At 41.5% G+C, this 27,561-nt stretch overlaps 1 protein-coding gene across 1 annotated transcript; it reads left to right on the plus strand.

The window, feature by feature from the left end:
• The first annotated feature begins 701 nt into the window (after positions 1-701).
• Positions 702-26,755, plus strand: LOC142492326 (uncharacterized). The gene is made up of 3 exons (XM_075594978.1): positions 702-937; positions 1,301-2,035; positions 26,325-26,755. Exons 1-3 carry the CDS (start codon positions 841-843, stop codon positions 26,753-26,755), a joined length of 1,263 nt encoding a protein of 420 aa, XP_075451093.1. The 5' UTR covers positions 702-840.
• Positions 26,756-27,561: the final 806 nt, after the last annotated feature.

A 27,561-nucleotide genomic window follows, 5' to 3' on the forward strand; every position in this document is an offset into this window, starting at 1 on the left:
CACGTATCATATGTTATGTCATTGTTTTCATAACTTAAACACTGCAGATGACTACTTAGCTCATCTACCATTGTGTTAAAGCAGCTGCAATTAATATCTCATCACAGCATACACTTCAACAGAGGGGGTGGGGTTCAGCACACACACTAATTACAGCCTCATTTCACGGTCAACTTAGTTCACACCATTTGCACCTGTTTCAAGTCATTGAAAGGTGTGGCTGATTAGGCTTTTTGGGGAAGGGAATACCTTTCTTACAACCTGAATAGCACAACTGAAGTTAATCACACTCATTTGAAAGCTTAACTCTAGCTACTAAATGCCCCAACAACTCATTACTTATCAAAGCGTACGTCACACATTAGTTCACTCATATCTATGGTTGAACTACTATGAAAGACACATTATCACACACTGCATGTGTTGTCTTGTTGAGTCACAGCCACATTCAGGTGTGCCACATCTTCGATTAATGTACCACACATATCCTCTACCAAAAACAACACTTTTTGCAATATGACCACCTTCATGATAACCATTGTGAATGGTCATCTCATGATAGTTATGTACATTATGATACTGATATCACTACACAACATATGATTTTTAGGTACAAATTTAATGTATTTTTCCTCACGCATTACTGCAGAACCATAGTATGTTGTATATTAGGGAACTCAAAAGTTCTAAGTACACAGGCATGTACATTGTTATTACAACTATTTATGTTCACTTTCACACACACATTTTGGGTTAAGGAAATGATGCTGTTAGATACTCATAAATACAGAACATACAATAACTGTTTGTTCAATATTTACACATGTAAATGTAAAACTAATGTTATTGTTATATATAGTTGCCCCTGGAGGACATGTGTCACCTGAGATGGAACAAGTGTCTTCACCTGGGTCAGCCAGCTCAACACTACTAGAAGGTGAGTGTATCATTTGCTGGCCATATAATATGTGCTCTTCTATATGTTATGTTGTCATGTGCATTATTTGTTTTGCACATCTTCTTTAAATAGGATTACTTAGTGTCAGTGAAAATTAAGTGTAAGGCAACATGTATTGTGTTAGTGATGTTAATTATCATGTAGGACTTCTGAGTTTAGAGCAACTTTTCATTCATTCATATTTCATACTGAGTCCAAACATTATTCGTAAGTCAAGGTAGTTTTTAATGAGGTTATAAAACGTATGCTAACATGTTAGGTGTTACTTAGGACACAGTACAATTACATAGTAACACAGCATACATTAACATGCCATTTAATAATGTGTACATTTCTTTTTAGAACATCATGGTGATGAGGATGATGAGTATGATGAGGATGACGCCACAGAAGAGACTGAAATACAATCATGTGACCATGAAGAGGTGCCAATAGAAACTGTTGTACCGCCAAATCGTCCATCAACTTCCACATACGATGCAATTGTAGCTTCAGAGGGAAAAATAGTGGACGCAGAAAATCGTCGCCATTCAGACATGATGACAGTGCTGGAAAGGATGATTGGACTGCAGGAAGAAACAGTATCACAATTGGCACATCTCCACAGAGTCTTCATTGAAGTGCCTAAACAGTTGCAAAAAATCAACACCTCATTCGAAGCATTAGTTGTTCAGCAAACACAAGCTAATTACTGGAGAATGACTAATGTACCACAATTCAACACCTCCCAGCCAGGATCTGTTCATGCAGGTCAGTTTTCACCACATTCATCTGATATTCATTCACCAGGCCCAAATGTTACCGGTCAAGTAGCAGACATTGCTGTGCAGGTTCCTGATGACATCCTACCGCTGCCATCTGTACAAATTCAGCAGCAGACACCTACAAAGGAGGCGACAAAAACAAAACAAGACACACATGAAACAGACCAACCATCACTTGTGCAGTGTCTACCAACTTGCTCACATGTGTCACTGGGCACAAGCCCTGTCCGTGAACAGTCACTACCCAAAAGCCCTGTAGGTGAGTCGCTGCCCAAAAGCCCTGTAGGTGAATCGCTGCCCAAAAGCCCTGTAGGTGAGTCGCTGCCCAAAAGCCCTGTAGGTGAATCGCTGCCCAAAAGCCCTGTAGGTGAATCACTGCCCAAAAGCCCTGTAGGTGAGTCACTGGCCACAAGCCCTGTAGGTGAGTCACTGGCCACAAGCCCCGTAGGTGAACAGTCACTGGCCACAAGCCCTGCCCGTGAAGTGCCAGAGGCCACTCAAAGTGGCTCTGTTGTGCCTAAAGTTGGTGGCAAAAGAAAAAGGAAAATTCAAGAGACAACAAGCAGGCCTGTTACTCGCTCGCAAAAGGAACAAAAAAAATAAATGTTATAATTCAGAAAATATGTCTTTGGCCTTGTTTTGTTGACTTCAGATTATCTAATTACTATTGTATGTATGCTGAAGACTGTGTTGTTTCCAAACTTTCAACTATGTTCTTGTACACGTGAAGTTTTGGAAATGTTAACACTCATAATTAATTGTGTTATAAATATTTATGTTGTAATCGTCTGTTCAGTAATGGTCCACCAGGAGCCAGTTGCTAAGTTTAGAGAAGCTGCCATTGACTTTGCAGCAAAACATTGCATTTGGGTGTGTTAATTGATGTAAGAATTGCATATGCATATTAGTCACATGCAATTATTAAAACACCTAAGTAAGTGCAAACATCTTTCTTGTACGTGTACAGCAGGATTATGTGTAAATTATTACTTACCTTTGCCTTGCTTGGCCATTGTAATTTTGTCCTTTAATCAGTTGTGTGTTCGTTTCTATAACATCTCAGAATGTATAATAATATATATACACACACACACACACACACTGAGTGAGTGTGAGTGTGTGAGTGTGTGTGTATATATATATATATATATATATATATATATATATATATATATATATAGTACTATATAAACTGGTATACACAAACTAATACACTTCATGCTTCCTTGTGAAAACACTATTTTAATAATACAGGCCTAATGTTTGAGAAATATCCTAAGTATGAGACTCTAACAGTATTGTGCTTAAACAAATGTTTATTACTTAATTCAATCATGTTTCTCACCATTTAAATAGGTTTCATACAAGGTATACTTAATGCCATCAATGTTGTGTGTACTCCTGCAATATAAAAAAAAATAAAATATTATATATAAATATATATATATTTTTATAAGAGATATATTTATATATATATATATATATATATATATATATATATATATATATATATATATATATATATATACACACGTATTTAAACTCATGCAGACAGGGAGTTAACCAGACTTTCACATACACACAGAAATGTAAGCGGGGAAAAAACATTTCTTTTTGCAGGTGTGTTTTTACTGATATGCCTGGCTAAGAAATATTTTCACACACTGGTCTTTGTTAGTTTTCAAAAAAACACTATGTGAACGCATTCACAGTCTAGGGATGTTTTTCACAAACGAGATAAAAGAAGGAGAAATGTTTCTCCCACAGTCCCATATCACGAACCACAACTGTTAACCCAATTAGACAAACAAATCCAATTGGCGTTTGAAATAAGGAGTCAAAGTAGTTACTTTTGTTGACCTTGACAAGGAAAAACAGGAGTTTGTTAGCCATTCAGCACATTCATTTTGATGAGCAAATAACACAGACCTGCACACAGCTTTTGTGCTACTCAGACATGGCTGATGAATTCGTTAACAATATTAATCCCCTTTTAGGGTATAAGTACATGATCTGTGAAGCCATCTTGAACAGTCGCGGACAGAAAGCAAGCACACGCCAAATCGATGATTTCATTCGAGCAAAATATCCTTATTACCAAGACCGTAAGCATGCACGGAATTTTAATTCCTCAATAAGATTCACTTTATCAAGTAATGACTTTTTTGAACGTGACCAGGATAAGCTACAACACACCTATGGTTTCTGGAAGATTGCCCCGGAAAAACAATTTATCCTGAAAGACGGCACTTATATTGTCGTGAAAGGCATATTTATTCCTAATGGCAATAGCAATGTATCCGCTACTACTGATCCGTTTGAATCGATACGTGCTGCAATATCTGCAGCCTCCATTCCTGAAACCCACATTGTACAAGAACAAAAGTACTATGATTATGTACCAAGCCTTTCAGCTGAAAATGCATTGGAATGGGAACCGGAAGAAATGAACCTACCTCCCGACCAATTATTTGAAGAAAGCAGTGGCGATTCCTATGAGCGCATCCTGGAGGAGATATGTGCCATACTGGATTCAGCGGTTGGGTTAAGCGTGGATGAAAATGCCTTGCATTTCTGGAGCGACCAGTTGCAGCCAGGCGAAGAGTTAATTCTAGAAGAATGGTAAATATAACAATCGTTATGCGTTGACTCTGCGTTTAAATTTTTTTTTTTTTTGTAACCACCATTTTCACTTTCAATGCGTGGATACAGCGTAACATTGCAGACTGCATAACATGTAGCGATCACAAACAAATTGTTTCCTAATACAATATAGTAGGACCTGAAAGAGTAGTACACATTGCTGACGGAATAAATATACGTACTTTCCTATCCCTTTAAACATATTAGCAACATTTTACCATTACTCTAACACATACCTGTTTTGTTATCATGCAACATCTACAACATTGAAAACCGGGTCCACCACGTATGACGTGGGACCCTTGTCATGGGCCAAGGCGTCCTTAAAAAGGATTAGTGATGTAAGTCCCGCCCCCAAGCGACGTGCGCGCCTCAAAGCCTATTGGCTGTCATGTTTTGTTATAGTAACGGTAACTGCAGTGTGTGATGCGTGCGGCTCAGTGTTTGTAGGCGTACCCTGGGCGTTAGCCGAATGTTAATTGAGTGGGAGGAGTGTTAGCGTGCGTTTCACGCTGGCTTAACATGACGTCACACGTATTGCATTTGCGCATTGTGTTATCGGCCGTGCTTTCTGTTCAAACACGTCTGTTTAAAAAGAATACAGATGTACTCGTTTAGAACGAATGTAGTTTCGTCTTCATTGTATTTGAAATAAAGATGTTATGTTTACTGGTATTTTCAACATGTATTGAACGCACAACGTACGCTTTGTTTTGCGCATGCGCTAACAGTTAGTGGAGCCAAGCGTGAAGTGCGTGCGCACACAAAGATGTGCGCGCACATCTTTCAGTATACAGGCAACGTTCACTTCTTATACATAGTTATGCCTGCTACAAATTTAAAGAAACATTACATACTGATGAACAGTTTTACTTCTAACATATAAGTGACTGACGTGTGTATCTACACAATCATATAGAGCTGCGTAACGCGTTGTCACGGATGCATATCTAGTAAGGTGCCATCTTTGACCATCATGTGTTTGCTGTATTTCAGAGATGTCGGGGAAGATACAATCGGATCAATGTATGATTTCAGAAGAGTCTACCTTTATATGAGATGATTGTGAGGAGGAGCCACCGACTACTATACTACATATGGAACTAATTTTATATTGCTTGCAGCGCTTATTAACAAACAATTAAAAATGTGATACCCTTATGCCTATATTGCATAAGCACTTAATTAACATAATGATGTTGCAAAAGAGTGCCTCATGAATTTTTATTGAGTGTTCTTTAATGACTACTAACATTTTATGACATGGTGTGTTTTATATATAACAACCATTCCCACTCTGCTAACACATTTGTGTATTATAATATGTAATGGAACGTATGACTGTCGAAACTATGTAACAATAATAATAATAATATGAGCATGTTCATGTATAGGGCTGCTAGTTGTACGCAGCGATTTACAGACACATGTTTCAGCCTGAGGTCCCTGGCCCGTGGAACGTACAAATGTTTTTTTGCCGCATGAGGCACAGGGAGATAAAGTGACTTGGCCAAGGTCACAAGGAGCCCACACCGGGAATTGAACCAGACTCCCCTGCTTCAAACTATCAGTGCCAGTGTGTGTCTTTACTCAGTGAGCCACTCCTTCTCCCAATGTAAAGGACACTTACAACCAAGTAGCCATTTATTTTTAAAATCTCTTGTTACATGGGTATGTAGATAAAATGGTTTGGGACTGTAGCAAATAATGTTACTGGCCAGATGTTATGGTCCCCTCCAATGCATGATGTTCTGAATATGACATCACCATCATGTTATGAAGTACGTTTCTGTGTATATTTCATTAACCTAACTAACTATAGTTTACTGTGTTTATTAATCGTTTAGAAATACATAGTATAGTCAATATGATGATATAAGCTACCATAATAAAGCTGGTGTTATCATTTGTCGGTGTTATACATGGATCCTACACCAATTGATAGAGACACAAACAGTTGTCTTAAAAAGTGTGTCTATGCTAGTGATGAATGTGCTCCCGTAAGTAAACAAATAAGTACAGTTATCCCCTTTTCTCCAACCACCTCTATATTACATTCATGGAAATTATAAGGAAACATACATAAAATGTGATGAAATGTGAGTAATCATTTTGTAATACAATGCACATGAAAGCTCAAGAGTAGCTAAATGCATATACATGATACAGAAAGTACATATATGTAACATTTGTGTTTAAACCAATATGTTGGGTTTTTAGTTCCAATAATTATAGGAAGATTGAGGTAGCCACATCTTATGAGAGATGTCAGCAAATATACATACCATGATCAGTCATACTGGAGATATACCTATAATGCAAAGGAACAATATATAAATTGCAAACATTGACATGCCATCTTCAGTACCGTAAACAACACAGCAAAGTGTGTATTTGGTGTTAAATGTACAACACCATGTATATTTCATGACATTCAAAATGTAAATCAGCCTGGTGTACACATCATCTGGATGTACATGTTACACTGCACCAATAACATTGTATGTAAGCATACTAGAAGCATGAATGATTATGGGCATAATATGTGTTTTGTCTTAGCATAAGGAATAACACAATGCTAAAATATTATTGCTTTGTTACCCAAGTTGTATTCACATACACACAACTAAAGTACAATTGAAGAGGGATTATATAACCTGTGCAACAATAACATACCGGTGCCACATCCCTTTGTGCACACAGCAGAGAAAAGAAAGGTGTGCAACCCATATTCATCTGTGTCCTAACAGAAGGTTATATAAAGAAACATTATTGTTAATATAACATAATTAAACTATAAAAGTAGTACTAGGAACATATGAGTTTGTACTTACAAGAAAAAAATGAATTGATGAGATTCTGTCGTGTCTGGCCACCACTGGCTGTTTGTTCATTTTCAGCAGCTACATGGGTGGGATGCTCGTCTACCAAAGCCTCAGCTAGGTCTGACTGTACATTGTGCCTGAGTGCAACATTGTGCAAAATGCAACAGGCAAGGATAATATCAGACACTTTTTGAGGCTTGTATAGAAGAGCCCCACCAGTTCTGTCCAGACACCTAAACCTGGTCTTGAGTAGGCCAAATGTCCTCTCTATAACAGATCTTGTAGATATATGGGATGCATTGTACCTGTCCTCTGCTTCAGTTTGAGGGTTTAGCACCGGAGTCAAGAGCCACGGCCTAATTCCGTATCCTGAGTCACCTATAATGAATGGAGCACACATAAGCTGACATTAGTGATCAAATTGTACAATGCCAACATTCCTAAATCAACATGTGTTTTGTGTTAGAACATGTAAATATGTACTCACCCAGCAGCCAACCAGGTTCAAAATGTCCCTCTTCGAATGCATGGAAGACTGAAGAGTTCCTCAGGATAGAGGAATCGTGACTGGAACCAGGGAACTTGGGTACCACATGCATTATCCTCATCGTGGCATCACATACCACCTGTACATTGAGTGAATGGTAGTGCTTCCGATTGCGGTACACATGCTCACTCTGACTAGGTGCAATCAAAGCAACATGTGTGCAATCGATTGCACCCAGCACAGATGGTATCCCTGCTATATTATAAAAGCCAGTCCTGACTTCCAGCCACTCTGTTGCCTCTGTAGGAAAATGAATATAATTCCTAGCGCGTCTATTGAGTGCATAGAGAAACTGGGTCAAGGCCCACGAGAATGTAGATTGCGAGACCCCGCCCACTATGCCCACAGTTGTCTGGTATGACGCGGAAGCAAGATAATGTAATGAGCACAGCATTTTAACAAGCCCAGGGACTGCACGACCTCTGGCTGTGAAAAAATCTAAATCCCCCCTTATCTCCTCATAAAGAGCTAAGATTGCTGCTGAACTCAAACGATAGCGACTTACAATCTCCTCCTCACTCATCCCATCTAACAGGGTTCTCTCCCTGTACAGACGCGGACGAGGCACAAGTTGTCTCCTCTGTCTTCTCCTCTGATCTCCTGTCCCTCTACCTGTCCCTCGGCCTGTCCCTCTCCCTGTCCCTGTCGTATCCGCGTCACTGTCACTGTCCCTCGGTGTGTCCCTACCTTGCCCTATATCATTCTCTTGATCAGCAAGCATGTCATAGAAAAGAATGTTCCTGCGTCTCCTAAACATTCGCAACATTTTGAAATGAGTAGCTGTGAATGAGCAGGTAATGTGCGTCCTTTAAATAGGTATGTGATGATGTCAGGTGACATAGTAAAATGCAAGGTGTTACATTAACATAATAAAGTACTTCTGTGGCAAGCTGTGTGCACTTGTTGTTCTAAGTATTTGTTGTGTGTATTCTGCAGGGAATGATGATATTTGGCAATGATGTGACGTGAAGCTTTGTACAAAGATTGCTTGCAAATAAATAGTTGCATGTGCAATGCATGTAACACTTGTGAACGCAAGAGTCAGTCATGTAATGAGACAAAAAGGCTGAGATTGACGTGGGAAAAGTTTTGTGTAACATGTGTAATTATCCATGTTATTGTGACATGTTGGCAACAATGAATAGTCGTGTGCATATGCATGCATTTGTGTAAGGAGGATAGTTGGTATAGAATGAGTTTACAAGGTGTCCCAATGATGAATTACTGTACATGTGTGTATAAGTTAGGTTGAAGTGCTTGTAATGCAACGGTTACAATGTAAACATGCAATGTGATTGAGCGTCCAATAAGTGACGTCATGAAAATAGGGAGGACCCAAAAGTATATGTAAACATGAGAAGACAGATGTACATGAACGTTTAAAGATGCGTGTCACATTACAAGCATTGTGTAATGTAAAGGAAGATGAATATACTGTGTATGTGTGACATGTGTGACATGTGTGACATCATGTAAATAATTGTCGCTGAGTTGAGTAAAATGTGTGATATGATGTGAGGTTCTCCTTTAAGAGTGTAGTATAGTATTTTCCCTTGCCACATCATCACATGATGAGTAATGTGACCCGCAAATGCTGAAAACATGTAAAAGTCGAATGTTATGCAAATAAGACACATCAGCTGTGACACAATGCAGGGAATGCCCCCACACTGTAATGCAAATCCCCCTTGTATTGTGAGCAATGAAACGTAAACAGTACTATACTGTTATACGTCCCCGCTCCATTGACTTCCATTGATGTACAGAAGATGTTTTTTTTCTAAGTGCCGTTCCGGCAGCCTTAGCGATCGTTCTCCCGTCCAAACTGCCAACTTTAGTTGGCGGGAGAAATCGGCCATAACATCTCAATTTCGTAGTGCCGATCAGCCCCGATAAGCTGTTTTTTTTTGTTGAATCCAGCCGATTTAAAAAAGTGGCGATCAGTGTCGAAAACAGGCTTATCGGCAGGCGACTGGCCATAACCAAATTATCGGCTCCGAAACCTGGCGATATGAAGCACTTATCGGCGCTTACTGAATCTCAAACCCAATTTTGGCTATAACATGGCCATATTTCCCTTATCAACGCTTACTGCATGAGGCCCTAAATCTATGCACCATATACAATACTGTACATTCTGCAAATGAATGTTAACAATATAATTGCAAGCTACTCTACCAGTAAATACTGTACAAACACTTCCAAACAAGTCAACTAAAGTATTTTAACCAATCAAGTAAACCAAAATCAATATATACTGTAAGTACCAACCAGAAAAGACAATTTAAAACCAAACTAACCATTACAATACCAAGGATTACATCTATCTAATTGTAAAAAACCTTATACATTATACACAGCATTGTTTAAAGCCCCCTCCCCCCTAATGTTTCTGTTAAGCAGATTACACTGAAGGGAGAGAGATATAAAGGCCTAAAGCCCCTTCCCCCCTAATGTTTGTGTTAAACAGATTACAATGAAGGGAGAGAGATATAAAGGCCTAAAGCTCCTTCCCCCCTAATGTTTGTGTTAAACAGATTACAATGAAGGGAGAGATATAAAGGCCTAAAGCCCCTTCCCCCCCTAATGTTTCTGTTAAACAGATTACAGTACATTGAAGGGAGAGAGATTTTACAGAAACACAGATTAGGGGGGAGGGGGCTTTAAACAGATTACATTGAAGGGAGAGAGATGTTTCTGTTACCAGTAAATCTCCCTCCCTGCATTGCTAACCACCCTCACCCCCTACCCACATACCGTTAACCCCCCCCCCATCCTGGCCATGGCCCCTCCGCTTCTGCAAAACAGACACAAAAATTAAAACATACAAAGTAATGTCCCCTAACCCCTTAATCACCATAGCGGTTATTAACCGCTAGTCATGAAGGGGTTAACCCACCCTCACCCACCCACCACTCGGGATGCCTACATACCCTCCCACACTAACCCCCCCCCCACCCGTGAGGCCTAACCACCCAGTCAGTACCCACAATGGAGGCCTACCCACATACCGTTGGGGAAACACCCCACCCCCACCCCAGTACCCACAATAAAAACAGTACAATCACCCACAATAAACAGCATTCTATTTATTAAATACATTACCCACCCCCTGTGCCCCCCCCCATAAATACAAGATTTATTCTTTTACATTCAGGGTCCATAACGCAGCCCCACGCTAGTCCCCGGTGGGCTGGCAGGGCACCTGGACAGACCTACAGTTTACCAGCAGCATTCCACAGGTTCTGGAGGCCTGCTGGTGGATCCTGCCAGCACCATGGCGCCCAGGTGGTCTCCTTGGGTCACCGTGAGCCACAATTGGGTCCCCACGGTACGCCCAAGGATGTCTGGGAGCCCCGGGTCAAACCCACAGGTGTCTGCGGGGCCTCGGGTGGTTCCCATGGGGGTCTGGGGAACTCACGGGTGCTCACTACGGGTCCGCGGTGCCCCCACAGAAGAGGGACCACACATCATCATCCCCGCACCTACGGCTCGGAGGTGCCCCCACAGAAGTGGGACCACACATCGTCATGCCCGCAGACTACGGGTCCGCGGTGCCCCCACAGAAGTGGGACCACACATCATCATCCCCGCATGTGTCACCCGTGGAACCACCAGCCTGCTACCCTTTAGGATACCCGAGGATTCCCCGCGGGTGGTCTCCAGAGGTCCCACGCAAAACCACGGAAGTAACCCTGAATGTAAAAAAAATAAACCTGGCCTATACATTCAATACATACACCCTCCCCCCCAACACCTACAGTACAATAATGTGCAAAATAACTATTATCCAGATATGGATAATAGATTAATTGCCCATTATTAAAAACATTAACTAGCATATACAAATAAATAAAGTACTACTGACCTCATCAATACGAAGTGTCCGATGCCAGCGCCTTCCTTCTCTTGCCCACACAAAACATAGCCAAAACCAAGCCAATACATTGCAAGTACAGTACGTTCACATATCAATTAACCCCTTAAACACCTTATCGGATAATAACCGCAAAGGTAATTAAGGGGTTAAGCCACACAGGCACGATACCCACCCTTCACCCATGAATTTGTACTGTGGCTTCATCATGCAACTATATATATATATACTGTATATATACTGTATACATACAGAGAGACAGAGAGAAAGAGAGAGAGAGAGATATATACAGTATATATATATACACACGTTATATACACACCCATGATAAACCAAATATACAGTACAAATAAATGTAGAAGAGTTATCAAAACCATACTGTTCTACAACCAAACACTTCTCCATACAGACACTACATTAAAATCAATTTCCTTTAAAAATCCTAACTGATCTCACAATCTACTGTACTGTATATGATCACAAACCAATGAAAAAAGTCACATTCCAAAATGCATAAAATCTATGCACCATACTGTATACATTCTGCAAATTAATCAACGTAAACAAAAATCAATTAGCAATCATTATTTACATCCCTAAACATTTCACACTCAATCATGAACAATGAAACCATTAACAGATTCACGCCTAGAGCAGAACAATTAAGCCTTTGAAAAAATATAAGTACCGACAAAAATACAACCTTTACAGTACAACCAAGGCTATCTATCCCTGACCTTCCTCAAACACACAATACAATACCAAGGAATAATACATCTATCTAATTTTAAAATACTTTAAACTCACAAAATAATTAAAAACACATCTAATCCAGCTTTTAAAACATCATCATTTCTTACCCTGAATGTATACTGTACAGTATATCTCTCTAGACATATATATTGTACATACATACATACAGTGGCAAGAAATGATATACCACAAAAAAAAAAAAAATACACATGTTAAAAAACCTTTTGAAATAATTAACAAGTTAAATAAAATACATTTCTTTACTGTAGTTCACTTACCATTACTTGCCCCCACCGACTCCCGTTGCCCAGCTTACTCACGAACCAATCCACGATCAGGAACCCATAAAATAATAAACCATTCAAAATAATAAACATTAAACTAAAAATCCAAATCAATCCACGGGTCTTCTACTTGTAATTCATCTTCATTTGTATTCTTCTTTCTTCTATCTCCTTCCGGGCGGGGCAGGGCGTGGTCTTCTTTCCATCATCGGCCACGCCCTTGTCTTTTTTCTTCTCCGGAGGTCCTTCCTCCGCGGCGTCTGGCTGCAAAATGAGACGACATAGGCTTTTAAAGGCCTATGACGTCACATTTTGCGTCATGGTTCCCACGGTCCTGATTGGACCGTGAAAAACATGTGTTTTGGCCGATAATAAAAAAATGATGACGTCTCTTAAAGGGAATGAAAGCACAGCCAATCAGAATGGCTTTGCTTCAATTGCCTTTAAGTTGACGTCATGAAAAGGCACATGGCCGTGCACACATGGTACTAGAGCCAATCAGAGCGTGGGAACTTTATCCCTACTCTGATTGGCTCTGGTATACCATGTGTCAGGGGCTTGGGGGAGAAAGGATGTGACGTCAATGAAAAACTGTCACGTGGTTCGGTAGCCAATCAGAGCGTGGGAACTTTATCCTTATTGACGTCACATCCTTTCTCCCCTTTCTCCGCCCTGCCAGCCCACCGGGGACTAGCGTGGGGCTGCGTTATGGACCCTGAATGTAAAAGAATAAATCTTGTATTTATGGGGGGGGGACACAGGGGGTGTGTAATGTATTTAATAAATAGAATGCTGTTTATTGTGGGTGATTGTACTGTTTTTATTGTGGGTACTGGGGTGGGGGTGGGGTGTTTCCCCAACGGTATGTGGGTAGGCCTCCCTTGTGGGTAGTTAGTGGGTGAGGGTTGAGGGTGGTTAGGCCTCACGGGGTGGGGGGTTAGAGTGGGAGGGTATGTACAGTAGGCGTCCCGAGTGGTGGGTGAGGGCGGGTTAACCCCTTCATGACTGTAGCGGTTAATAACCGCTATGGTGATTAAGGGGTTAGGGGACATTACTTTGAAAGTGTTATTTTTTTTCTCTGTTTTACTGTACAGCAGCGGAGGTTGCCATGGGTAGTGGGTAGTGTGTTGAATGTATTTATTGGTTAATATGCCTTAACCCCTTCATTACCTTAGCGGCTATACGCTATGCTAATGAAGCCTCGTTTCTGAACTTTTAATAATATTGTGCAGGAGCAGGGGGTCCCCTGAGATTAGATTTCTGTCTCAGGGAACCCCCTGCTCACTCTACAATATTATTAAAAAGACAGAAATGCTGCTTCTTTACCATAGCGCATAGCCGCTAAGCTAAAGAATGATTCTTTAATGATGTGTGTGTTTTATTCACAGTGTAGATGTGCAGGGGGTCTCCGGAGCTGAAGCGCACAGGTTTCAGGTCTGGGGACCCCGTGCCCCCCGAGATACAGGCCCCTTTAGGGAGTGCCGGTATCCCTCTGCTCTGCTTGGTTTTCAGGCCGCGGTCACGTGATCTGCGTTTTTAACGCAGATCTGGATACCGGCACCCCCTAAAGGGGCCTGTATCTCGGGGGGCACGGGGTCCCCAGACCTGAAACCAGTGCGGTTCAGCTCCAGAGACCCCCTGCACATCTACACTATAAATAAAAATGTATTTCAAATGTATTTATTTGTATTTATTTATTTATTTATTTATTGCGGGGATGCTGTGTTTGATTATTTTTTATTGTGTTTAGCGGGGGTGGGTGACGGGGTTTATAAATGTGAGTTTATAAATAAAATAAAGAATATTATTTATAGGGGCCTTAGAACAGAAGTTCCCACGCCAATTGCGCGCTCATTGCTCTTTTGTTACAATGTTGCTGGTCTTGCGGGTTTGCAGTCTGGCGCAAAAAGCAGTTTGTACTGTAGTACTGAGTGTGAGATAAAGTAACCAGTTCTTTTATTGCTGATGTCGCCACCAAAAACTTTTATTTACAAATATAGTACAAAAACCGTGCAACACACAACAACATTCAGTATCCTTTGTTTAAGTACAGCAGGTACTATAGGGTAAAACATGTACTGTACAGTACAGCACAATATTACAGTATGGTTTCACTGAAAGTCCTCCCCATTTTCCAGCCATGGCCGATGCCTTGCATGGCGCAAAACGCCATTAATGCAGTCTCTAACGCCTCTCATTACAGGATCTGTAACAGGGTAATAGCGCTGCATTTCTTCCACAATCTTTTTCCTTAAATTGGCAGGAAGGGCATTTTTTTGGCGATTCCCATCATAGTTCACTTTGAACACCCACTCGCAGTACAATGTGTAGGGAACATGGTGTTTAAATATGATCAAGGCATACTTGTGTGGTATACCAGCACTCCTCACCCTATACTTCTCCCTCAGCGCCGGTGGCAGATCGCACAGGGAGATGTCGGGCACTGTTTGTATGCGAGCGGGTGTAGGAGGTCTTTTGGGAGCGGGTGTACTTGAGGCGATGGGCAATGGTAGGGTGTCTGGGAGGAAGCTTTCCTCCGGTAGTGGTCGCCGGGTTGTCTCCTGGCGTGGTCTTGATGGGGTTGTCATGTCCTCCTCAATAGCATAGTACACTGCATCTTCTGGTGGAGGGGGTGTGCTTGGTGATGGAAGGGGGTCGAAGGTACCATGCATCACATCCATGTCACCCCCCTGCTCCAGCGTCGGGGAAACAGGGGCATTAACACCGAGCAAATAATGTATGCCCGCTATGTCTGCCTCTATCTTGTCCATCCGTTGATCCATACATTGCTCCATATGTAGCATCCGTTGATCCAGCCGCTACTCCATTTGTAGCATCCGTTGCTCCATATGTAGCACCGACTCCAGAAGCAGATCTAGCTTTGCCAGCACACTAGAATTCCCGGGGAGATCCACACTTAGCCCATTCAGGATCCGGTCCAACGAGCTGCTTGTGCATGGCATCTGGAGATCTGGGGGGATGGGTGCAATGGAGGATGAGATGGGGGTACCCTGGAGAGAAGCGGCATCGATGGAGAGTGGAAGAGGTGACCTGGGGATGCCCGGTACAGGAGAAGCTGCAGCGTGGTGGAAGATGGATGGAGAAGGTGACCGCTGGATTTCCGGGAGAGAAGCAGAGTCGTCCAAGAGCAAAGGAGACAGTGACCCGTGGATTTCAGAGGCAGCAGCATCTTCAGATGGAACCGGAGAAGATGGGGGTGGAGAAGCCGGGCTGAAGATTTCCGGGACAGCTACAGCAGAGTCGTCGAAGCTTATGGGAAGTGGTCTGCGGATTCGGTGAGTTGGCTGCCATGCGTCTTGCGTACCGAGCACAGTACCGTATTTCTTCTTCACATAATAAGGCTGACGTGTTTTAAAAGCCTTAGCCTTTGGGGTCAGCAGAAGGTTTTCTTTGTTGGCCTTAGCCTGTCGCTTTGCCTTTGGCTTGGAAACGGTAACTGCCTTTCTCTTTTTCAGTGTGGCAGGCACAGCAGAGGTGAGATGATTCTTTCGTCCATAGAACCGGGGCTGCTCCATGTAAGCGGGAGGCACAATGCAGTATCTGGACAATGGCTCAGATAAAGATCAGCAAGTGGTGGGCTATGCAACGTGTACAACCTTTTATGCATGGTGGCCAGGAACAGGTGTTGAAAGTGGGTGGTCTGTAATGTGAGTCATTAACATATAAATACACCATCCATTTTGTGGATTCACTGCACATTGAATACACATCGACTAAACATCGAATACACATTCTTGTGTTTGTATTTATTTCTACAGTACTCGCAGCAATGCCTGTTAAGAAGATTTCAAAGGATCTCAGCATGAGAATGAAGGAGATGTACACGAGCGGAAAACGAATTGCAGATATCCAGCGCTGGTTAACTGCTTCTGGCCTCGTTGTGCCATCAAGCACCGTGTGCTATCATGCACAAGGAAAAAACAGAGACCGCAAAAAGGCACCAAAGATAACAAATGCGTAAGTATACTGTATTTATAAAACTTAACCAAAAAAAATATAGAAAACTGTAGTGTACATCTACAGTATACCGTATTTATATAGTATATTTATTATATTACAACAGTACAGTATATACTGTAGTGTACTGTATGTGTGGTCAATTTATATTTTTTGTGCAGCAGTATACACTTTTGGTATATTGCAATTCATCTGACAACGGAATATACAGTATATGATGTGTATTTATTATGATATAACAACAGTATACCGTATTTATATAGTATATTTATTATATTACAACAGTATATACTGTAGTGTACTGTATGTGTGGTCAATTTATATTTTTTGTGCAGCAGTATACACTTTTGGTATATTGCAATTCATCTTACAACGGAATATACAGTATATGATGTGTATTTATTATGATATAACAACAGTATACCGTATTTATATAGTATATTTATTATATTACAACAGTACAGAATATACTGTAGTGTATGTGTGGTCAATTTATATTTTTTGTGCAGCAGTATACACTTTTGGTATATTGCAATTCATCTGACAACGGAATATACAGTATATGATGTGTATTTATTATGATATAACAACAGTATACCGTATTTATATAGTATATTTATTATATTACAACAGTATATACTGTAGTGTACTGTATGTGTGGTCAATTTATATTTTTTGTGCAGCAGTATACACTTTTGGTATATTGAAATTCATCTGACAACGGAATATACAGTATATGATGTGTATTTATTATGATATAACAACAGTATATTTATATAGTATATTTATATTACAACAGTACTGTATACTGTATATTTTGTCTATTTATATTTATAGTACAGCAGTATACATTTTTTGTATATTTATATTTACTGTATATTACAACATTACATGTACAGTATACAGTATACATTTTATATTGTTGCATATTAATAACACAATATAATTTCTTTGCATTGTAGGGAGACTACTCTTCTGGTGGACAGAATAAGTGAGGAGAATGATGAGAGGAGCGCATTAAGGGTTAAAAACACTCTTCAGGAAAACCACAATCTGACTGTATCCGAGAGCAGCATAAAGAAGATGAGACGCAGAATTGGATGGAAATATGGACGTGTGAGGTTAGTAGTGGACAGTACAGGAGGTACTGTACTGTAAAGTAAAAGTGTTGTTTTGCAAACTGTACTGTGCTGTGACGCTAACATTTTTTATTCATTGTCATTACAGAGCGTACCCCATGATACGGGACGCAAACAAAATCAAAAGAGTGCTCCAGGCCCAGGCATGGATCGACAGCGGTGAGACTTTCCAGGATTGCATCTTCACTGATGAGTCTACTGTGTCGCTGGAGAGATTTGCAAGATTTGCGTTCCACAAAAAAGGCCGCATAACTTTGAAGCCACGGCCAAAACACCCTGTGAAGCTGCATGTGTGGGGTGCCATCTCTAGGCGTGGACCGGGATGCATTGTCGTCTTTGAAGGTACAATTTCTCAAATATAATGCCGCCTAATGCACTGTACTTGACTAGTGTTGCCTTACCATATGCACTGTACTGTACTATTGAGCACTTTTCTTTTCTTGCTATAGGAATCATGAATAAAGATTTCTTCCAAGACAACATTGTGCCCGTGATAGTGCGATACATCACACAAGACTTTCCCAATGGTCATCGCTTTTACCAGGACAATGATCCCAAGCACACCGCGTCGACGGCGCATATCCTTGAGCGCGGCATCAACTGGGTGAAGACGCCAGCGGAGTAAGTGCAGTAGACCGTGTCCCATTTATATGTTCCCCACTGTTTTTACTGTGTACTGTATCTCTTAAACTAATTGTCCTTTCTTTCCAATCACAGATCGCCAGACTTCAATCCGATCGAAATGGTCTGGCATCAGCTGAAGGACCACATCCGTAAAGTGGCGAAACCCTCCAAGAAGGACGAGTTGTATACAGCCATAATGAGTTTTTGGAACGATGTACTCACGGTGGAACGATGCAATAAATATATAGACCATATTGCCACTGTGTTGCCCATTGTCATCGCGCGCAATGGACAAGCATCAGGAAAGTAGTACAGTGCTGTAGTATTGTACAGTAGGTACAGTATGATACAGGTAAGTATGGCACAGATTTTAGCTTTCCCAATAGTCAGAGTATACAGTAGTTCCAGTATACAGTACAGTAGACTAGTTTGACATACTACAGTAACTGCCTACTAACTGCTCCATTTTTTTCTTTCCAGAGAAAGCTGCACCAGCCACCTACTGTACAGTAGTTCTACCATAATACAGTACGCACATACAGTACAGTACAGTAACTGAACAAAGTTTTTGTTTTCTTGTCGTTCCAGGAAAAAGGGTGCACCAGGGGGGAGGGGGGGCCTTGTGTTCGTCAAATCTGCTTGTGCAGTCAAATGTACAGTATATAAACAGCAGTAATGATGTACACAAAACCTCTCCTCTCTCAATGAACTACTGTACCGCAGACACAATGAGGATACTGTTACAGTATGAAGGGAAAAAGAACAGGATGGGTTATTTAACATTACAGTATACTGTACTCTACTGTATGAGGACCTAGTGACTTTCAACCCTCTCAGACCCACAGAAAGGATTATTTCACATCACTGTATATTTATCCTGTATATTTTCAGTAATTTAGAAGCAGTGGCTGTTCTGAACAGCCCAGGGCCAGATTAACAAAACAATGGCTTGGATTGGATTAGCCAGACGATTGATGCTTGGCCAGGGAGGGATTAAAAACTCTAAGGGAGGGGGTGGGTGGTGTAGCTGTACTGTAGGATTGTACTGTGTCAGTATTTCCAACGCCAGGTCACCCTAATAATTGCATGAATAAACCCCCAAAGACAAGGCCCAAATATACTAGTACAGTATACAGTACTGTAAAGTATGTATTATTGTGTGTTGATGTTTTGAATTGCTGTTAACTTGAAATGTTTCACCATTGTATTGTACTGTATTTGTAAATAAAAGTATTTTGTGGCGACTTCAGCAATAAAAGAACTGGTTAATTTATCTCACATAAAGTACGTGAATACGACCGCAATCACCATTGTACAGTAAATGGGTGCATAGGATGGAACGACAGGTGCTAAAGGGGTATAAATATGATACTGTATTTATCAGTATTGATCAAAGAGAGTTGATCAGAAGGATTCCCCTTATAAAGTATACAGCACTCTATTGTCATTCATACAGTACAGTATACTGTAGTAAAAGGTAGACAACACATGGTCTTGCAGTACAGTATACTGTATTACTAAAAATCTGTCAGGTTGACCAGAATCACTGCGGATATCGGAAAATAATAAAATTTTATTAATTCTACGTACTGTATATAAGGGGAATCCTTCTGATCAACTCTCTTTGATCAACACTGATAAATACAGTAATTTATCTCACACTCAGTACTACAAACTGCTTTTTGCTTGCAATAAACAAACAAACAAACAGGGAAGCGCTATACTGTATGAGTTAGGATCAGGCCCAGCAGCCACTTTATGTTGAAAACCACATATGAAATGAGCATAAATTTGCATGAATAATTACACAAAAATATATAAAATAAATAGCACAAGTCTCTGACAGAGAGAAATTGTCCAGGTGGTGTGGATACAGGTTAATGCCCCTGTCTGATAGGACAGACTCGGGCAAGAATGGCCTGTGAGAGGTGAATATCCAGAATGGTAGCTGGGATGGAAAGCGCTACCAACTGTGCAGGTATTGAAGTGTGTAGAAATGGGAAGGTGCCGTAGGCATCAAATGTGGAAAGAGCTCACCCAGACTTCATACACTTTGCGCTTTTTGCTTGCAGACTGCAAAGCCGCAAGACCAGCAACATTGTAAAAAAAGAGCAAAAAAAGAGCAATGAGCGCGAAATTGGCGTGGGAACTTCTGTTCTAGGGCCCCTAGAAATAATATTCTTTATTTTATTTATAAACTCACATTTATATATAAAGTATATATTTATTTCTCTTCATGTATTTATTTAGATTTATTTATTAATTGTGGAGCTGCTGTGCGTGAGGGGCCATGGCCAGGATGGGGGGGGGGGGGGTAACGGTACAGTATGTGGGTAGGGGGTGAGGGTGGTTAGACCTCACACTACATTATGCACATTGGGCCCCCCCCCTCCCCACATTTACATACTGTACACTGCACGACATCAATGCAGGGAGGGTTTACCAATGCAGGGAGGGTTTACCAATGCAGGGAGGGTTTACCAATGCAGGGAGGGTTTACCAATGCAGGTAAGGCTTTAGGCCTTTATATCTCTCTCCCTTCATTGTAATCTGTTTAACACAAACATTAGGGGGGAAGGGGCTTTAGGCCTTTATATCTCTCTCCCTTCATTGTAATCTGTTTAACACAAACATTAGGGGGGAAGGGGCTTTAGGCCTTTATATCTCTCTCCCTTCAGTGTAATCTGTTTAACACAAACATTAGGGGGGAAGGGGCTTTAGGCCTTTATATCTCTCTCCCTTCATTGTAATCTGTTTAACACAAACATTAGGGGGGAAGGGGCTTTAGGCCTTTATATCTCTCTCCCTTCAGTGTAATCTGCTTAACAGAAACATTAGGGGGGAAGGGGGTTTTAAACAATGCTGTGTATAATGTATAAGGTTTTTTACAATTAGATAGATGTAATCCTTGGTATTGTAAGGGTTAGTTTGGTTTTAAATTGTCTTTTCTGGTTGGTACTTACAGTATATATTGATTTTGGTTTACTTGATTGGTTAAAATACTGTAGTTGACTTGTTTGGAAGTGTTTGTATTTACTGGTAGAGTAGCTTGCAATTATATTGTTAACATTCATTTGCAGAATGTACAGTACTGTATATGGTGCATAGATTTAATGCTATGCATCATTTACAGTATACAATGTACTGTAAATGCAATGTACTGTGTGGATTGTAATGTTATGTTTTATACTGTATGTTATTCATTAACTTCATTGCTCTACACATCTAGGGATTTCATTCCACCTTACCACCTTTCCTACACATGATTTGTGCTGTAGGCATTGGTTATATTACTGTATGCTAATGCAGATGTGTGATGCTTTGAGACTGTCATTTATACTTTGACAAGTCTACCTTTTGGTGTGTAGTGTGCATTATCCTTAGCGTTGTATAGGTGCCTTTGAACCCAGTAACCTATTGTGATTCACTTTGATTCTCCCTAGTGTTTTTTGAGTCACTATCCTTTTCATGTTTAGGGTTGACAGTGTGTGTCGTTCCCTAGTGCTGTTCATTAGTGTTTAAGGGTCCATGCCTCTTTTTTAAGTGTTTTTAAATCATGTACTGTTTATTCATCCCTTTTTGCACTGTGTCAAATAAATAAACAAATATATCAATTGCATACCTGAGTGCTCCCATACGGGTTACTTTTTTCTCTTTTCACTCACATACAGTATGTATGTATATATATATATATATATATATATATATATATATATATATATATATATATATATATATATATATATATACAGTGTATATATATATACAAAGAATATACTGTACAGTATATATTTATTTCTCTTCATGTCTTTATTTATTTATTTATTTAGATTTATTTATTAATTGTGGGGCTGCTGTGCGTGAATTTTTTTTATTGGGGGTGAGGGGGGTGTTTGGCCCTTGGTGTGAGTTTACGACTTGCAGCAGCAGCACAATTAATAAATAAATCTAAATAAATAAATAAATAAATAAATGACAATAAATACATTTGAAATACATTTTTATTGATAGTGTACATGTGCAGGGGGTCTCCGGAGCTGAAGCGCACAGGTTTCAGGTCTGGGGACCCCGTGCCCCTCGAGATACAGGCCCCTTTAGGGGGTGCCGGTATCCCTCTGCTCTGCTTGGTTTACAGGCCGCGATCACGTGATCGGGACCTTTAAACGCAGAGCACTCAGCACTCAGAAACACAGGCCAGGCAGATTTAACACACACACACAATAGGGGGAGGTTTTTTTACATAGCTTGCAGGGAAGCTTAACGCACACACACAATAGGGGGATAGGGGGAGGGGGTTTTACATAGATTAGAGAGAAGGCAGGGCGTTTTAAAAGCGAGAATAGGGGGAGGGGGTTTTACATAGATTTTATTTATTTATTTATTTAGATTTATTTATTAATTGTGGGGCTGCTGTGCGTGAATTTTTTTTATTGGGGGTGAGGGGGGTGTTTGGCCCTTGGTGTGAGTTTACGACTTGCAGCAGCAGCACAATTAATAAATAAATATAAATAAATAAATAAATAAATGACAATAAATACATTTGAAATACATTTTTATTGATAGTGTACATGTGCAGAGGGTCTCCAGAGCAGAAGCGCACAGGTTTCAGGTCTGGGGACCCCGTGCCCCCGAGATACAGGCCCCTTTAGGGGGTGCCGGTATCCCTCTGCTCTGCTTGGTTTACAGGCCGCGGTCACGTGATCGGGACCTTTAAACGCAGAGGGAAACCGGCACCCCCTAAAGGGGCCTGTATCTCGGGGGTACGGGGTCCCCAGACCTAAAACCAACGCGGTTCAGCTCCGGAGACCCCCTTCACATCTACACTATCAATAAAAATGTATTTCAAATGTATTTATTGTCATTTATTTATTTATTTTTTGGCGGCTGCTGTGTGTATTTTATTGTTGTGGGTTGCGGGAGGGTGGGTGAATGGGGTATTCGCCCCAACGATGGTTGGGGAGGGCTTGCGGGGGGGGGGATAGCGGGAGGGCTTAACCCGTTCATGACCGTAGCGGTATTAACTGCTACGGTCGTGAAGGGGTTAAGTGTACCCGCAACCCCCCCCCCCTCCCGCAAGTCCTAAACTCACACCAAGGGCCAAATACCCCCCTCACCCATCCCCACTACACACAATAAAGCGGGCACGGTGGGTTAACCCCTTCATTGCCTTAGCGGCTATCCGCTATGGTAATGACGCAGCATTTTCCGTATTTTTAATAATATTGATCAGGAGCAGGGGGGGGGGGGGGTTCCCTGAGCATTAATTTATGGCTCAGGGAACCCCCTGCTCACTTTACAATATTATTAAAATAATGCTTCTTTACCATAGCGCATAGACGCTAAGGTAAAGAACGAGTGTTTATTTATACTGTATATTGTATGTGTTTTATTGATACTGTACATGTGCAGAGGGTCTCCAGAGCAGAAGCGCACAGGTTTCAGGTCTGGGGACCCCGTGCCCCCCGAGATACAGGCCCCTTTAGGGGGTGCCGGTATCCCTCTGCTCTGCTTGGTTTACAGGCCTCGGTCACGTAATCGAGACCTTTAAACGCAGAGGGATACCGGCACCCCCTAAAGGGGCCTGTATCTCGGGGGGCACGGGGTCCCCAGACCTAAAACCAACGCGGTTCAGCTCCGGAGACCCCCTTCACATCTACACTATCAATAAAAATGTATTTCAAATGTATTTATTGTCATTTATTTATTTATTTTTTGGCGGCTGCTGTGTGTATTTTATTGTTGTGGGTTGCGGGAGGGTGGGTGAATGGGGTATTCGCCCCAACGATGGTTGGGGAGGGCTTGCGGGGGGGGGGGTGGGATAGCGGGAGGGCTTAACCCCTTCATGACCGTAGCGGTATTAACTGCTACGGTCGTGAAGGGGTTAAGTGCACCCGCAACCCCCCCCCCCGCAAGTCCTAAACTCACACCAAGGGCCAAATACCCCCCTCACCCATCCCCACTACACACAATAAAGCGGGCACGGTGGGTTAACCCCTTCATTGCCTTAGCGGCTATCCGCTATGGTAATGACGCAGCACTTTCCATATTTTTAATATTATTGATCAGGAGCAGGGGGGGGGGTTCCCTGAGCATTCATTTCTGGCTCAGGGAACCCCCTGCTCACTGTACAATATTATTAAATCTCTCTCTGCTGCAAACACATCTCGCCCCCAGTATGTGCAGTAATTTACTGAACATGTACTGTAGAATAAATGCATAGTTTTATTTATTCGGGTTTATTACACAGTATACTGTATGGCCGGAAAACATCAGCATACAGTACAATATAATCCATCGAAATCCCCCCATTAGCCGTTTTCTTTTCTGAGGAAAAACAAAATGAAAAGTTTTAATGTACAGTAATGGTCAGCCCCCTAAAGAAGTACCCAGCCAGCCCCACCAAAATAATACGGCAAAAATACAGTACTCACCATACTGTACAGTATTACTAAATTTCCCATTCAGCTTGCGCCGGCTCCGGCCCACTTCCAGTCCAGCTTTCATCATCACCCACGTCGATAGTTTGCAGAGGGACTAGCCCACCTGTAGTCAGCGGGAAATCGCTTAGGTACATGCAAGCTTCATCAAAACTGGCTGCGAAATCCATCTCAGAGTTGTCACCGACGGCGGGACCATGATGATAAGCTGGTGCTGCTGCTGGTTCTGGTTCTGGTTCTGGCGCATTGCTTAGCAGGGACTGTCGCTTCTTATTTCGTTTTAACACGACCCTTCGCCTTTTGCCGCCTCCATTATCATAGATACGGGAAAAACCCTGTGACACACACCAATACCCTCCAACAAATTGGGGCTCAATACGGTGAAAACAGGGGTCACTACATAACCTTTTCCTTATTGCATGCTTCCACAAATGAGGAGTTGGCGAAAATCTGTAAAAGTCATAATTTTCGATAAAATACTGATAAATTTGAACAACTGTTGCCATCTTATCCTCTGTTGCATTAATAGCGGCCCATATCAAATAAGCATAACTTCTGTCAGGTTTTTGGAAAGCGAGCTCCACTTGAACACTCATGTCTCTGTAGAATAGTGTAAGTGAAAATGATCTTTGTCTTTATTTAATACAGTACTGTACACTGGCGACACACTTTATTCGAGCTTGGCTAGTCCCACGAATTCGGGTATACCCGGGTGTATTGAGGTTTGTGACTGTTTTCTGCCCGAGTGCATTGAGTTATTTTCCAAGCAGGGATTGAAGCATTTTATTCCCGCTGGCTGCAATACTGCACAGTATATATATATATACTGCATTACAATTCATGAATTTATGCCATCTGGTAGACACGCGAAGCATTGCAGCCTATTAAATCCTAATCATTATCATTTAACAGATCAGCCGCCCATCAGCCAGGCATGAACCCAGGCTGGGAAGGCAAATGCAGCGGGGCTTGTTAGAGGTGAGGAGTGGCGCATTCCAGGTATCTGCCAGGTACATACCGGGTATTTGCTCGAATAAAGTGTGTCGGTGCAGTATGTAAAGCCTAAATTGATACATTTTTTGCAACTCTTCCTTCAGTCTCAAGGACAAGTTACAATACTGTAGCATACTGTACTGGGATAAAGTAACTTTTTTTGTAAACGAAACAACTTGCAAAGCCCAAACATTACTTAAGTCATGAGTTTATGCCATCTGGTGGACAAACGAAACATTGCAGCCTAGTAAATTCTTCTCGTTATCATTTAACAGATCAGCCGCCCGTCAGCCAGGCATGAACCGTGGCTGGGAAGGCAAACGCAACGCAGCATGCAAGAGGTGAGCAGCGGCGGATTCCAGGTTTCTGCCAGGTACAAATCGGGCATTTGCTCGAATAAAGTGTGTCGGTGCAGTACAGGGTACGGCCATGGGCACCAAATGTGCCCCCACATATGCCAACCTGTATCTGGGTTGGTGGGAATCAACACTGGTGTTCTCAGATGAACTGGAACACTTTACCACCTTTGTGGATATATGGTTGCGCTTCATTGATGACGTGCTGATGGTGTGGCGGGGGACTGAGGATATGCTCAAAAAATTCATAGAAATCCTCAATACCAACGACCTTAATCTACGCCTGACACTCGAATACAGTTATGAGCAAATCTGCTTCCTGGACCTACTGATTTCAAAGGGTCACGGTGGGCTTATAGAGACAACTATCTATCGCAAGGATACAGCCAGTAATAATATCTTGCTGGCCAGCAGCCAATACCCTAGACCACTTATAAAGGTTATACCAATTGGGCAATTTTTGCGTTTAAGGAGAAACTGCAGAAATGAAAAGGATTTTGAGGAAAAAGCAAAGGATATGATGATACGTTTCAGAGCAAGGGGTTATAGTCAGAAAACGATAAAAAAGGGCATATAAAAGGGCCAAGCATCAAGCCAGATCAGAACTGATGAAAGACAAGTCCATACAACAAGAATTAAAAACAGTAAGATTCATAGGCACATTTAATAAACAGTGGAGGGTAGCCAGGGAAATTCTACAGAAACATTAGCACATCCTGAGGGCAGATGAGGATATATGTGACTCCATACCTCCGTATCCGGCTATGGTCAGCAGAAGGGCCAAAAACCTAAGGGACCACTTGGTCCACAGCCATTATAGTGTGGAATTACCCAGGGCCACCTGGCTACCACCTCGTGTGGATGGATGCTTTCACTGTCAAAGATGCAAGGCCTGCCAGTACATAAGTGTATCCAAATCCTTCAGCAACCATGACAATACCAAACACTTCCTAATACGCAAGTTCATAAACTGCAACACTACAGGGGTAATCTATATGGGAACCTGTAAATGTGGGAAAAAATACGTGGGAAAAACACGACGTTTATTCAAGACACGGATCCTGGAGCATGAGGGATCTATCAGCAATAAATTGGATACTCCAGTTGCAAACCATGCAAACAGTTGCCAAAAAGGAGACCTTAAGGCAATATCATTCATAGGAATTGACCATTTCTCTCCAGGAATTAGACGGGGAGACTGGGACACTGAACTATTGAAAATTGAGTCCAGGTGTATATATACTCTGGGAACTCTGAGACCATCTGGACTCAACGAAGGTTTTGTCTTCAGCCCCTTCATCTAGTGTCACATAAGCAATAACAGTATTTTCCTATTTGGTTCCTAGACCGACCCTCATCCATATAGTCACTTCATCAACCTCA

This window comes from Ascaphus truei, chromosome 4 (genome assembly GCF_040206685.1).
Source record: "Ascaphus truei isolate aAscTru1 chromosome 4, aAscTru1.hap1, whole genome shotgun sequence".
NCBI lineage: Eukaryota > Metazoa > Chordata > Amphibia > Anura > Ascaphidae > Ascaphus > Ascaphus truei.

What these genes read in the sequence shown, in the direction of transcription:
- LOC142492326 (XM_075594978.1), top strand. Translation starts at nt 841, where the DNA reads ATGTTATTGTTATATATAGTTGCCCCTGGAGGACATGTGTCACCTGAG. An exon ending in CAGCTCAACACTACTAGAAG is followed by an intron (nt 938 to 1,300) that starts GTGAGTGTATCA and finishes ATTTCTTTTTAG; the next exon opens with AACATCATGGTGATGAGGAT. An exon ending in GCTGCCCAAAAGCCCTGTAG is followed by an intron (nt 2,036 to 26,324) that starts GTGAGTCGCTGC and finishes TGGTGTTCTCAG; the next exon opens with ATGAACTGGAACACTTTACC.